Source organism: Alexandromys fortis, unplaced genomic scaffold, assembly GCF_014885135.2.
Source record: "Alexandromys fortis isolate MF-2015 unplaced genomic scaffold, M_Fortis_MF-2015_v1.1 scaffold_42, whole genome shotgun sequence".
NCBI classification, from domain to species: Eukaryota; Metazoa; Chordata; class Mammalia; order Rodentia; family Cricetidae; genus Alexandromys; species Alexandromys fortis.
In genome coordinates, this window is record NW_026067934.1 from 9,700,055 (window position 1) to 9,715,732 (window position 15,678).

Here is a 15,678-nt window from a genome sequence, read left to right on the forward strand (position 1 = left end):
ATTGTTAAACTACGTTCCAGAAAACAGCAACTGCAAAGTGTTACCAAAACAATCTTGAATTTCAAGGAGGGGTTGGGAGACTGTTCCCTGCGGGAAGGACCTTGCCAGTTTGCTTTGTTAAAAACCACACCTTGACATTAGCAATCCCAAGCACGCAGCAAGAAATCAAATAAAATGAGAGCCTTCCTAACAAGTTAGTCTTCAAATACTGCTGCCCAAGTGACGGTGTCTGAGAGTGTGCTCAAAGCTTGGTAATTAGACCTTTGATCCCTGAGTCAAAATAATTAAAATTCCATAACTCGCTAAATATAAACTTAAGATTCCATGATGAAGGAAAATCGGTATTTTAAGCCTTACAAAGCAAGTTGGCAAAGGAAGAATCAGATCTCTGGCGGCATGACAGGTCACAGCTAGCTCCCCTCCCGATTATGTTACTGGGAATTGGGCTCATTGTCTAAGCTATTTATAAACATATGCAAAGTATGGCCATATTTAGAAGCAGTGTTCTTTCTCATAGCCATGGCTCTCAAGGCTTTTTGGACTCTGTAAACACTAACCCTCTTGTTTGAGTTGTTTTTTGTTGCTTAAGGTAGTTAAATCATGCTAGCCCCTCTCTTGGTCTTTTCTAATAATTAAGGCCTTAAAGGCATTATTCTCTCTCTTTTTTTTTTTTTTTTTTAAAAAAAAAACTTATTTAGCTTGCATGCCTGCACACAAACCAGAAGAGGGCACCAGTTCTCATTATAGATGGTTATGAGCCACCATGTGGTTGCTGGGAACTGAACTCAGGACCTCTGGCAGAGCAGCCAGTGCTCTTAACCTTTGAGCCATCTCTCCAGCCCAAAGGAATTACTCTTATCTGTAGGTCTTTCAAACTGCCTTTGTCCATTTGACCCAAATTTAATTTTGCTTCCAACCATAGCCATCATAACCAGTATTAGTATGTGCTAATCAACCATGAGGTACTAAGAATGTATTAAGAATTGTCTTAGACATGCTAGTCTGTCCATTTTGTTCCAACGAAATCAAACAGAATTTTGACATAACCATAAAGAGATCAACAGATGGGGACAGCAAAATCAGAACCTTCAGATGGATACTTCTCGGACTTTGGGGCATAATGAATTACTCAGAATACTGCTAAAACACAGACTTCGGGGGCTTTAGCAGTCACCTACCTTGCTGCTCTTGCCAGAGACGAAGGATATCATCAACAGAAACATCAGCAGAACTATTGTGATATGACTTAATGTACCCTAAATCTCAGTTCACCACAGGAAATTCACAGGGGTATCCTTCCTACTTCCGGCCCATGCTGCGCACGGGCATTGGCGAGATTATGTCTAGGGACCCAGTCAAGGGTGGAATCATCTTACACCCTCAAAGTACAGTCAATAGCTACTTGCAAAATGGAGGTCTCCTAGGACCAGGGGAGACTAGAAAACCACTGTCTTACACAACATTGTGACGGCTAATCTTTTTTTTTTTTTTTTCTTTTTTGAGACAGGGTTTCTCTGTGGTTTTGGAGCCTGTCCTGGAACTAGCTCTTGTAGACCAGGCTGGTTTCGAACTCACAGAGATCTGCCTGCCTCTGCCTCCCAAGTGCTGGGATTAAAGGCGTGCGCCACCACCGCCCGGCCTGTGACAGCTAATCTTGGTTGTCATTACACATGGAAGAGAAAACCTCAATGGAGGGGCAGCCTCCACCACGCTGGTCTGTGAGCATGGCTGTGGGTCATTTTCCTGGACTGCTAACCCGTATAGGAGGGTCCACTGTGAAAGGTGTCAGCTCTGGGCAGCTGGGCCTGGGCCCTGTAAGAGGTGACTGACCAAGAGCTTGGGAGGGGGCAGGTAATCAGCTTCAAGTTCATGCACTGAGTTCCTGCCACAGCTTCCTTTGACAATGAACTATAACCCATAGGACAAAAATAAACCCCTTCTTCCCCAAGTTGCTTTCAATTGTGGTATTTATCAGAGAGCAAACTAGACCACCAGTACTTCACGGTCACTTTGTTGTTTATACAGAATGAGCAAATCCTCACGTGCACAAGCTCCTGAATTAAGAGGCTCGGACAGATGAGAGCTAGCATTGGTCCATATAAAAGGGGTTTGTTCGAGCAGAAGGCGGCCAGCCCCGGTGGCTGAGTGTGGACAGTGCAGCCTGAAATATGGTTCATCACCATAAATTATCAACCATTTTCTCACGGAGGAAGATGGAAGCCCTCCCGTTATTTTTCTCTCCTCCAAAAAAATATGGAAAGATCCTGAGCCACCCTGGAATATTCTGCCCACTTAAATGGGTATTTCTGTAGGTTCAATTATTTGAAAAAGAATATTGAATTAGATGAAAGGCTATTATGGTCTTTTTATATTATACAGCGCCTTCACTTTGTACGTTCCAATGCTAAGTCTCTGAAGCTCTTCCAAAGGCAATTCTGAAAGAATTCAACATTATGCCAGTAATTCCACCAGGTTCTTGGCCTGATATTTTATAGATTAATTTATGAGCTACGAGACTAAAAAAAAAACTAGAAAAACATCTTTTTGGAGGAACATTTAATGTGAAGTGGCTAGTTCAATGCCATCTTCTGCTAAAAAATGGTTAAGAAAAAGCGAACAAGAAAGAAAACTGGGTTTCTGACTACGCGCCCCAGCGTGTATAGTTTTACCTATTGACAAGGCTCGTACCACAGCACCACTGGCCATTCCTGTCACAGACTGCGAGCCTCCCTCCATGCGTGCTAACTATGCTTTCAGAGACAGTTTTCAAAGGACCCACTCTCCGCCCCTTTCTGAACTTAGCCTTGGCATCAATGCCACCCATACAAAGCCCCTAGGTGTCTCTAGCCCAGGTCAGGCTCGTGGTATATGCGTTCATAGAGCTATATTAGCTTACAGTACGACATATTTATTAGAGTCGATGCAGGCGTAGGCACTGCCATCTTTCCTAACATGGAAATTCCAAAAGATTGAGACCGGCTCTTTGTTCCTGTTACCTTTTCACCCTGAGCATCTAAGTAAACAGCTCACAGCTGAACAGGTGGATGGAAGAGGGTGGGAGACAGAAAGAGACAGAACAGGAAGAGAGGAGAGAGAGAGAGACTGGTCTAGGAAAGAATGAGAATTAGAAACAAAACGCCATGTGGTAGTATCCCCCCAGAACAGAGTTATTATTAATGAAATATAAGCACATGTGTAAATATTATGACATCCAAGGCCAGTGACTAGGACGCTAAACCACAGGCCCAGGTTCTGGGCACCGCTGCACGCTCAGCTCTGGCATTCGGATCGTGTTCCACACCTGTTTTTGTAAGTCAGACGGACAGTTCTTGTGCCCTCGCATTTCCCGGGCTGCTGTTCTTTGGACGCCTGTTCCCATTTGGAAATAATGTCACAGATCTAGAAAGGAAACAGAAAGCTGAGACCCACAGGACTTTTAAAATCAAGGTTTAAAAAAAAGACAAGAGTGTCTGTGAATTCAAACAAACAAACCAAGCTCACTGGAGCCTTTTGTGTCTAGCTTCTGTAGAACTCTGAGCTTAGGGTTTAATGATACTTTGCTTTTTCAGTCTACTTCTCAACCTGGACACACAGTAACTTTGAACTGTGGCCATGCATTTCGACCTAGAAAGGAATCTTAATGCAGGATTGATTGTATGGGGCTGGAAATAGGGATTCCAGGGATTGTTTTCCTTCATAATTTGGTCACTGAAGAAGCAATTTTTTCCACCTTGTAGATTTATCAAAATTGAAACAACAAAGTACCCTAAAGAAGTGTGAGCCAAAACGGGTGCTTTCCTTTTGGTGCTGGCTGCTTGGTGTAGCCAAGACATTTTCTTTCTTTATTTCCTCACAAGATAAGTAATCTGTGTCTCTAGGTCCCCGTAGTTCAGTAACTGTATTTCTAATTGTTGCCATCATTCTATGAAAACTTATTATTATTATTATTTTACCATGAGCTAGATAAGATGCTTTAAAATATCCTTTTCTTTATTTTCATTGGTTCATTTCCTACCGGACTGTAGTTCCGCCCTCCCCCAAAGCCCAGGGCTGAGATGTCCCTCTATTCAAAGGGCCACAGTCCTCTTAACATTCGTCACCTCCAATTGTTCTTTCAGATTATCAGGACATAAAGCTGTACTTTTCTAAGCAAGCTAAAGTTCCCTGTGAACAGAAGCAGCATTTGTCCTTTAGGCTCTGGATTCCACTGTGCCCTCGGGATACTGGGAGCAGCTGTGAAATCCTGACTCCTGAAGTCCGTGGGGATGAGCCCCACATCTTTGTTCTTTTCTGTTAGTTTGTTTTGTATGTGTGTGTGTGTGTGTGTGCATCTTGCAGAAGTCAGTTCTTTCCTTCCACCATGTGGGTTCTAAGGATCCAACTCAGGCATGGCAGCAAGCGCCCACTGATCATCTTGCCAGCCCACCATTCTTAGTCCCGATATTTAGAGCATCGTAACGACCATCACTTTTTTCCCTCTGCTAACACAGAGTTTGTGTATGCAGGTCGCACATTAAGAACTCTATGTCCTCCTCCAAAAAAGGGGGGGGGGATTCTACAGCGTCACCAAGATTAGGCAATTTTAAAAAATGGTACCGATCGGGTTTCTTATATTTTTGGAGACTTCCTGACCTAAACTTGTACAGACTAATGAGCCTTTTGCTACATTTGTTGTTGTTGTTATTGTTTGGTTTGGCTCTGTGGAAGAATGAGGTTTCACCTTGATATTTCCCTGAAGACAATGTTCAAGGTCTCTGCCGGAAGGGTCGTCAGTGAACAGCGCAAATCCAGATTGTGCCGGCTTCCTCATTCCCGTGTCCTGGTTTAAGGTATTCAAAAATTCTTCCACTGTAGTGGAGGCATCAAACCCAACTACCTAGACAAAGACAGCAAGAGAGTTCTCTTAATGAAAAACACGCACACTGAACAGGAAGCAGGGTGCACGCAGTGCGTGCATGACTCATGGTGGTGTCTTTCTCCAGGACGTTCAAATTGTTGTCCAGTGCTCTGCTGGAGAAAGCACAGAAGGAGACCAGTAGGCAGCTTGCTATAAGAATTCAGAAATTTCAGCTTCAGCCAACAGACACACAGGAATTCAAACCCGAAACACACAGGAATTCAAACCCGAAAGGTCACTTAGCAGCTTTACATGTCAGGCAGAGACAGTACTTAGGCTTCCCCATTAGAAGTCAGCTAGAGGATTCAGCACAATGTGCAATCAATATGCACATGAAAGAAATACATCAGTTTTAATAAATGAACTTCTTTATGTATTTAATGTTTATTTTTTAAAAAACCTTTCTAAAACCACACTTGTTTTATTTGGTGTGTGTATGTGTGTTTATGTATCACATAAGTGTGTGGAGGTCAGAGGACAACTTCTGAGTGTGGGTTCTAGCAAATGAACTCAAGATGAATGGCTTACGGGGACAAAGAGTTCAAGACGGCATTGTTTTGGGTGTCACTCTGTTTCCAAGCTGAGCCGTCTCAGAGAACCCACCTGATAGATCCCATTCATGAAGTGCACGGGGATGCTGAAGGGCAGGGAATGATGGTACGGGTTCCGAAGAAGGGTGGAGAGGATTTCCATCCTCGAGGGCCTGGCCTCCCGATCCCCGTTTTGTTGTGTCCTCTCAACACATCGCTGGCAGTAAATGGCATATTTCCCAAATTCTGTCCTGTAATGCAATACTTAAGATAAAAATCTAAGAATAAATTTATTAAGACAATCTAACATATATAACTTTCACAGTAATACCAAGCTGTTGGAAAGTTTATTGGACGCCAGTTTCTTTGATTTTGCAGTAGACTCAATACCCTATGAAGTTTTTTAAAAAAAATCTTTCTGCATTGCTATAACCACAAGATTGCCACGTCCACAGCAGTGACTGCCGTGTAGTGACAAAATGCCTCTGCGTTGGCTTTTGCCTGCTGAAGGATTGGGGTTAGAGCTTCCTGGAGTGAAGCCCCAGGCGGTCCCCTGGCAATCAGTGGTCAAGATAGGACCTGATGCCATAGGCAGATCTCATATCTGGAGATGGCCTTGGGAGCGAGCCCTCCTGGCACCCTGCAAGATCTTTCTCTGTATTTCTAATCTTTTCTGTTTTTAGCTGACCGCTTACCAAGAGATCAAAGTACGTCCTTGGCTCGGCCCCACCGTTCATTAAAGCAGTCCTTGAGGAAATAAAGTATGCCCCACGCCACATGAGCCTGGGAAACTTTATTAATTATGATACAGAAACGGCTAAAGTTGATATGTTACGAGGGAATCGTCATAGTGAATCAGATTTAGAGAGAAAAGGAGAGTTAGAGAAAATTCCCCAGCGCACTCCTTGATTCACTTCCTTATACAGGAGCCTATGATGAGCAAATAGATGGGTTAATGTTGATGGACAAAGACTGTTATATTATACTTTCAACTTTATGGATAGGCTTGCTAGATCCCAACCCCCATGATGTCTGCCGCATAAAAAGGTACTAAAAATATAGTTCAACAGGTGCAGAGAACTGATTAGGTATATTTGGTCACTAGATGAAATAAAGGGTTAAGAGGAGGAAGGGCCATGATAGCGATAATGAGACAGAAACTTTCTGTTCATAAGATGAAATCACTTGCCTGAGGCTTACAGTCCCAAGGACAGGAATTCCCCTTCTAAGAGTTACAGTCCCAAGGACAAGAATTCCCCTTCTAAGGATGCTTAGTGACTAACACCTATTCCTGATAATACACTTTTAAACATTGCTAAAATTAAACATTACTAAAAGAAGTTTTCATACTGTGCCAACTGATGATACATGACTTTTTGACTTGTTCTTTGTTTGAATACTATATAATGAAAGCCTGATTTTAGTAAAATCGCAGCAGATTCTCACTACACAGTGTGTCTGTCTGTCATTCCCTTGCGTCGTATCCTGGCTATCCTATCCTTCACCCTGTTCTCCCGTGGATAGCGGTCTCCGAGAGGGACGGTCCGTGGCACAAGATAAATTTGAAATTACCAGTAATTATGCAGTCAATATATAATCATTATGTTAACAAACCTAATGCATAAAGAATGCAATGACAACACATAAAGATAATGCATAAGGAATAATATATTATAACAAAACTACAGGGCAGAGTTCTCCATATTGACCCCAAGGCCTCAGGCATAGTAGGGAAACACTCTTCTCCTAAGTCACACCTCAAAACCCCCCAGCATTCTCTCTTCAAGATCATGCAGATTATTCTACAGTTAAACAAGGTAAGAAAATGCCTTCAAACAAAAAGCATATCCTATAAACAATACACTAAGCAAAACCATTCAAGTACATAAATACACAGTGGGCTCGCGATTTTCTCTCCCCTTACTTCACGTGGAATAAAATTAAACACAACTTTTAGTTTGGGTTTAGAAGATAACCTTTCTTTTTTTTTCAAAGATTTATTTATTTATTATGTATACAGTGTTCTGCCTGCATGTATGCCTGCAGACCAGAAGTGGGTGCCAGATCTCATTGTAGATGGTTGTGAGCCACCATGTGGTTGCTGGGAATTGAACTCAGGTCCTCTGGAAGAACAGCCCATGGTTTTAACCCCTGAGCCATCTCTCCAGCCCAAGATAATCTTTCTAAATACATTTCTAGTCAAGTGATTTCGAGACTCAGTGGTGTCATCTTTGCCGAGGCTCCTCAGTCACTATCATCTCTAGACTGTATTACGGACTGCGGGTAGTTTCCTGTTGTCTCCTTGTATGTTTGTTCGTGCTATCCACAAGGTCTAGCTAGCTCCCTACCATGAACCTCTTGGGCTGGGGTGTGCTTCAGCAGGAAGTGTTTACTGTTCACAAGGCCCTGAGTTTGATCCCTGGCACCACCAATTAGGCAAACAAAAAGAAAACATACATCTCTCGAAGCTGAGAAAATGAACCCGGAAAAGCCTTGGACAACTGTTTTAGGCCCCAGTCTAATACTTTCTTGTTTGTTTGTTTGTTTGAGACAGGGTTTCTCTATAGCTTTGGAGTTTGTTCTGGAACTTGCTTTATAGACCAGGCTGGCCTTGAACTCACAGAGAACTGCCTGCCTCCATCTCCTGAGTGCTGGGATTGAAGGCGTGTGTATGACCAATGTCTGGCAAAAAGAATACTCCTTTTTTTTAAGACCCCAGTCTAAAAAGATCATTCTGATGAATTAAAATATCCTTTTTAAGAGAATGAAAAAATCAGAAGCAATTCAAATACAATTTTAAAACAAAGGAAGACTACAAGGGAAGACTTCCACAAGAAGAATCCAGTGTAGATAAAATCAGTGAAAGGGGAAATTAAGAAAGCAAAACAGTTTTGTTGCTTTTCCCCATGAGGGCCAAATCATTCACACTTGCAGTGCACACGGTCTCCACTCAAGAACGTTCTTTGCCGGGTCATCAGGCCTTCACAGCAATCTTGCGCATGATATTGAACATAACAGTGCAATGTTTGCCAGGCTCTACATAAATGATAACAAACGGCTTCCTGTCCCAATATCTGTTTGCAGATTCTTTTGAGAATATACCTGGCAGATTATTAGATACTTATAATTTACTGCAGACTTGCGAGGCCACATAAATAGTGTTCTGCACACCTGGAATCTGCATTCCTCTTCAGATGGAGCTGGAGGAGCCACAGGAAAGGGTGGTGGGGAAGGAAGAGCCCAACGCAGAGTGCCAAGAGCTGCCAGCCCTGGGTGAAGAGCAATACCATCATTAGAAACCATGCCGGCCACGCAGACACGTCAGAGCAGTGTGCCTGGCAGAGGGCAGGAGAGCCATGAGCAGCTTGCCTCTTGCACATGTACATAATCCCTTCAGAGCATTTACATTCAAAGCATGACAATTCAGCATCAGGTCAGATCCAAGACCCCCCCTAGTTGTACCTACTGTCTAGACTGCAGGACCAAAGTTTACCCATTGATTTCAGTAGCTCTTTTTGATATCACATGCAAAGATTGGGGACTTCACTCTCCTTCGTTCCTTTATGTTTTTACTTAGTCATTGAAACAGATCTTTGAGAAAAGTAGATTACAAACTAGTAAAAATAAAAACCGTCTACTCAAAACCCCACCTACTCATTATACATACACATATAAGGGCGAAATATTTTTAAAAAACAGATTTATTTAGGTAAGAGAAACACATGTGGTTCCCCTTTGCTCTCTTTTATATGCCCTTCTCTACGTATTTTTCCTCATTAAACAAGTATAACATCAATAATTTTAAGAATCTTACATAAAAAAAGGTGGGAAGGATAGGTCCTGTCCTTGAGAAGCCTAATCTAATAGCAAAAGTTTATATAAATGCACAGCAAATTATAATAAAACATAGTATCATGGATTTTTTTTTTTCATAACATGGAGGTAATGGAGAGGGTCACCAGGGAAAGGTTTGCTGGGAAGACATAGTTTGGGGTGGGTTGTTAAGTATAACATTGGAAGGGAAGAAAGGAATCCATGAGGAGCAAGCCAGGTACACAGTGGTGAGCACTGCAAGGCTCCATGGATTTACAAAACTGGGTGGGCAGGGGGGGATACTCATTCAATGTTGAACAGTGAGAGTTCGTTTCTTCACTGCCCAGGAGCAGGTAGAGAGAAGCTCCTGGAGTCAGACTCTACATTTCAGCTTCCAAATCCATTACAGGTGGTTGTGAGTCGTCCAATGTGGATGCTGGGAACTGAACTCTGGTCCTCTGGAAGAGTAGTATAGCTTCTTAACTACTGAGCCATCTCTCCAGCCCACCATGTGACCAAGATGTTTTTGAAGCATGGTAGTGATGTGGGAGAAGTGATTATAGTCTATGGTTTTAGAAGGTAATATTCACACTGCAACTCTGGTGTGAAAAACTGTGGGAGTGTATAAATCTATATACACTTACACACAAGCATGATAGAGAAGCCAGCCAGGAAGATATACATCTAAATATCGATAGCCATTTTTCCTTTCATATGATTTGTATTTTCAAATGTCTGTACCAAATGCGTATCATCCTTACATCAGAACATGTCATGTTAAATTGCATGTGTATGCGCCAGTGTATACCTGCAATGGCCCCGGCTGGTTCTGCGGCTGTCTTCGTCTTGTCTGTTTAATAAGCTGACAGCAAATCTCGTTCTGTAGCTCGGGATGTGTCAGGCAGACCTGCAAAGCGCTCTGAGCTAGAGAGATATGGTAGTCGATGGCAGGGGAGTCGACCGCAGCGTTTATAAAGAGCTGGCAGGTCTGCGTGGCAGAGAGGTGAGAAATGATCAGGGTTATTTTGCACAAATCATAGCCAGCCTGTCTTTTAGCAATAGTTTTTGTTGAACACAATGGAAAAAAAAGTATTATGATAACGCCAATCAAAAGAAATCCAGAGTGGCTACTGTAATAGCAGACCAAGAAGATCTGAGAGCAAAAGGATTTTGCCAAAGACAAAGAGGTAAAGGGGTCACTTCATCTGGAAGACATGATTACACTATGATCTCTAATTACAGAGCTTTAAAATGCACGTTTGCCTCACCCAGCCAGTCAATCATTTTAGCCATCACATTTCATCTCTGAACTTCAACTTGGGTCTGTTAAACACTTCCCATTGCCCTTCTTAAAATGCCCATGTTTTCCTTTACTACCCAAAGTACAGTAGCCTCATGATGAAGCATCATCCTATATGTTCTTCAAAGTGAGGCTGGGGTAATATAACTCAATGGCAGAGGGCTTATTTTCAACATCATCACCACTATCACCATCATCACCACCACCATCATCACTACCACCATCATCATGATCACCACCATCATCATCACCATCATCACCACCATCATCACCATCATCATCACCATCATCACCACCATCATCACCATCATCACCACCATCATCACCATCATCATCACCACCATCATCACCACCACCATCATTAACATCATCACCATCATCACCATCATCATCACCACCATCATCACCACCACCATCATCAACATCATCACCATCATCACCATCATCATCACCACCATCATCACCACCACCATCATTAACATCATCACCATCATCACCACCACCATCACCACCATCATTATCACCATCACCATCACCATCATCACCTTCATTATAACCATCACCATCACCGCTTGAATTTTCTTAGAGTTAAGTTATAGCACAATGAATATATTCAATTAATTAAATGATTTGCCAACAATTTTACCTTAAATAACTTAATGGCCTCTGTCTGCAGAGCTTCCGAAGGCAGCGTGGTCAGAGGGGACAGGATCCCTTCTTTGCTGTGACACAGCGTGGGATGTCTCCATATCTGGGAGGCTGAGCACAGAAGTACATGAGCAGAGAGACGATTCATTCAGTTGGTTCCCATTAGTCTGCCCCTTTAGGAACCAGCTCACTCAGGTCTGGTTTGCTTTCTCACATAGGTCAGAAACCAAACAAAACAACAAAAACAAAAAGCCTCCCAGTGATGCTGTTGTGTCTCATCCCCAGGCCCTGCAGCTCTCAAGCTTCTGTCCTATAGGATGCGGATGCAGAGGAGCTCAGTCTCACTGACTAGACTCTCACGATTCTACATGGCATCATGTTCCTTACGTATGTCAATAAGTAAACTTTACAACAAGGATCTTGGGAGAAAGATCTAGAGAGAAGCCAAGTAGGAGGAGATATGAAGATAATGAGGCATGAAGTCATTCTTGAAATCAGTATTAAACTCCTACCCGACGGCTGTGCGAGCAGCTCCGTGACAGAGCACTTGGCTGAGCCCGTCCTCACCTATCGCTGCTTAAACATAAATGTGACAAGGTCTCTGTTGGCAAAACCCAGCACAGGACTGACTCCCAATGGAAAACCTCTGATCGCTCATCTTGAACCTCACCGGGAAGGAATTCAGAAATGTGCCTTAATGAGGCGTGACCAGATGGCTTAACAGAGACCAGAAGACCCACCCTGTCCAGATGGTTTAACAGAGACCAGAAGACCCACACTGAACATCACCCCTCACAGGCTGGGGTCCTGGGGTGAACAAAAAGGAGAACGTATGGGATACGATTGACCCCCTCAAACTCCTGCTGAAGTGCCTTCCCCACAAGAGGCTGTACCCCCTCAAAGTGCAGACCCCAAAGAACCCTTCCTGCTGTAACTTCCTTCTTAACTTCCTAACTGCTTGTCAAACATCTGCTCACAGCAGTAGGAAAGATAATAATACACCGTAGTTACAAGCAGATTAATGTCAGTTTAAAGCTACAAATGGGGACACAAAGGGGACTTAATTTCCACTTTGCCGAAGCAAGCACCCTTTGAGATCCAGGCTCTGCAGTGGAATGGGCTAGCTGAGGGATCTTCTATGCCTAACTGGGATTCCATCATGTTAGTGAGAGGTGCCAAGGGTGGTGCACCCTGGGCGAAGGGAGCAATGTAAGCAGAGGGTGTGACAGGGCAGAACATGAAGGATGCTGAGATGCTGGAGTTTAAGAATCCTGGCCCAATACAAGCAAAGTCAGGAGAGAGACCGGCATGCTACAGGGAAGGACGAAGCCACAAAGTGAAAACCACATGAACTCCAAAGGCTCGGTGCTTAGGAACTTACAAGGGTCCCCTTCTATATTTAGCAGTTTGCAAACCAGCTGTTCAAATTCGGATCCAACATTTACATTGTTACTTCCAGCTGCGACAGTGAGATGATAAAGCCAAGTGTCCTTCAAAAAGAGAACATGGTAACAGAAATGTTAGCCAAGGTGCCCTTTTGATTTCACCAGAAGGAATAACTTGCAAAAACAGTAAAAAAAAAAATTAACAATAACAACAATAACACACACACACACACACACACACACACTTGAAATAGAAAAGAAATCACTTTCTTTAATTTCTGATTTGTACATTTTGGTGTCTGTATGTATGTGTGTGTGGGGTGCATACATGTGGGGGTCAGAGGACAGCTTGAGGGAATCTGGTTCTCTCATCCTAACCATGTGAGTTCCAGGGACTGAACTCAGGTTCTCATGCTTGCTGGCAAACCTCCCAGGAAGGCTTACTCTCTTGAGACACGCTCATGCTATTTTTTTTTACTTTTACTATATTCTATACATGCCTCTTAGAAAAGCAAGATAAAATTAATACAATACATGGTAAGAGTCTAGGATAAATATAGCTAGCTAGCTAAAATTCTTTTAAGATGTACAATTCTTGTATTCTAAGAAATACAACAAAGTCTATCCAATTTAAAATTTTACTAACAAAGTAATACATACACTGAAGAAATAAAAAAATTAAGAAAATATTACCCAATTTTTCAACTTCCTTTTTTCATCTGTAGAAATACACTGTATTTTTACACTGGATTTTTATTTATTTATTTTTGGTCTTGGTTTTTCAAGACTGGGTTTTTCTGTGTAGCTCTGGCTGTCCTAGAACTGGATTTATAGATCAGACTGGCCTCAAACTCAGAGATCACCTGCCTCTGCCTCTTGAGCACTGGGTTAAAGGCAAGCATCTCCACTGCCTGGCGTGTAGACTAAATTTTTACATAGTTGATATTATACTAAAACAGCGTTCTAATTTCTGCATTATACTAGCACTCAGTGTTAATTTTTCAGGTAAAAGATATTGTCTCATGTAACACTTGTTAATTAAAAAGAGCATTTGTTATATTTTCTATTTTAAAATATTTCTGAAATAAAATTATTTTAAAAATAATATAGTCAATTAGTTTGTGATAATTTTCTCAATATGTATTCCTTTTAAAGAAAATTCTGGGATCAAACCCAAAGCCTTGCACATGCGAGATGAGCAGTCTACAGCCAAGCTCTATCTCTGGCCTCTTAGTGTACAATCTTTAAAAATAATTAGGGGTCACGATGAGGACATGGGCTCTAGGAATTGGCAGAAACCCATCAAACGGACAATGCTGGAGCTTCCCAGAGTGCTCTTGGGCCTTCTTGCTCCTCCAGGACCAGTGAGGTGAACTCACAAAAAATTTTAAATCTTTTGACGATTTGAAAATTTGTCATTTCTTACCAATTCCATCACTTTGGTTATAGAAGAGGCTAAATTACAATTACTAATCACTAACTGTCTTAGTAAGTTCTTCAGGGCAGCTCTCATTATTCTACTGGAAATATAGGGGGTTTTGTTTTGTTTTAATCAAATGGGAAGCAACAGAAGCAAATGTTTGGGAGCCTAGATTCTAGAAACAGAGAAGTAGGTCTACATTTCAACAGGCAAGTACTTCTGTTTTTCTTTCTGGAAATGGAATAAAACCATCTTCTGCAGTTAGTATCTATAACGACAAAGAGGTCTATGGAGCATTTTGCCTGATATGTGTGTTCAAAACACAACTACCAAGAGTAAGAATTTATTACTTGTATTTTAAAGACACAGTGGCTATGCACTGAATAGTTTTGAGTTTTCTGTAATGTATTCTAGCTGCATTTATGATCTTATTTGATAGAAAGGATTTTAAGTATTAAAAGTTTGTTTATTTTGGTTTCAGAAGTGTCTAAGTGTTTTGTTTACATGTTTCCCACATGCATGCCTTGTGCCCTTGGAGCCCAGAAGAGGGCATCAGAGGCCTTGAGGCTGGAGTTACAGATCATTGTGAGGGTTGTGAACCTCTGTGTGGGTTCCGAGAACCAAAGCTGGGTCCTGTGCAAGAGCAGCAAGCTCTTAGGTGCTGAGCCCTGTTGAATTTGTAAAGTCAGATTTATCAGCCACTGCCACTGGAGTTTCTTACGTGTGTATTTTTCTTAGAAAGCACTTTCTAGTCAGAGACGAAATAAGAGAGCTTTTGTTTGTTTGTTTTGGTTTTTCAAGACAGGGTTTCTCTGTAGCTTCGGAGTCTGTCCTGGAACTAGCTCTTGTAGATTGGGCTGGCCTTGAACTCACAGAGATCCACCTGCCTCTGCCTCCGGAATGCTGAAATTAAAGGTGTGTGCTACCAGAGCCCAGCTAAGATAAGATCTTTTTTAAACTAAAAAAATTCATTAAATTGATATAGAGATGAATAATTTGCATTGCTATAAATCTTGGTTTATTGATATAAATTTAAGGTCAATCTTGTTATATGTATATGTATTTCTGCTCTTGATTAAGGTATTGTGATTGTGTAGTTCATTTAAAAATGTAATGTAGTGTTAGGAAATATAGGTTGTTAATGGATAATCATCGATAATAAGCTTGTAGTCATGTTAGTTAGATTTTCTAGATATATAGAGATATATTTCAGTTAGATAGGCATTTTACATATCTTTCAAAGACTCCAGAAGGATATAATATTACTTAAGTAAACAAGAAGTAAACATCTTCTAAAACTCTAGAAATGACAGAGACATCTCGCTGTCTGGACAGTCACCCAAAGTTCTTCTGTATGGTTGGGGCATCTATCTTTGGCCTTCAGGCCCATAGTATTCAGCAGACTTTTCCATGAAGCAGGAAATTTCAAAGACAGTTCAGTCACTTTCTTTTGTATCTTGCAGAATGTCTCACAGACTCTTTTATGAATCAGGAACCCGGAAGGATCATCTCCCCTTTAGGCAAGTTTAGCAGTCCTCTCCCTGCGGGTTCTTTGTGTCCAGTTTATGCAATAGTCCAGGCAAGAGCAGTTTCTTGTCCAAATGGCTAGCAAACTCCATAAGAAGTCTCTTCGATGCCCATCTTCCTCTTAAAGTAGACTGGTGCTGCCAGGAGCAGAGTGTCTC

General features: G+C 41.9%; 1 protein-coding gene across 3 annotated transcripts in view; it reads right to left on the reverse strand.

Annotated features, from left to right (window-relative positions):
• Plekhh2 (pleckstrin homology, MyTH4 and FERM domain containing H2) overlaps positions 1–15,678 on the reverse strand; it is a 112,880-nt gene that overhangs the window by 18,514 nt on the left and 78,688 nt on the right. For all 3 annotated transcript variants that reach the window (XM_050146146.1, XM_050146145.1, XM_050146147.1), the window contains exons 18-24: positions 12,570–12,678; positions 11,187–11,299; positions 10,049–10,228; positions 8,599–8,696; positions 5,501–5,678; positions 4,721–4,876; positions 3,302–3,399 (exon numbers count right to left, since the gene is read on the reverse strand). In XM_050146146.1, the coding sequence (XP_050002103.1) occupies positions 3,302–3,399; positions 4,721–4,876; positions 5,501–5,678; positions 8,599–8,696; positions 10,049–10,228; positions 11,187–11,299; positions 12,570–12,678 (932 nt within the window). The remainder of the gene's footprint in view (positions 1–3,301; positions 3,400–4,720; positions 4,877–5,500; positions 5,679–8,598; positions 8,697–10,048; positions 10,229–11,186; positions 11,300–12,569; positions 12,679–15,678) is intronic.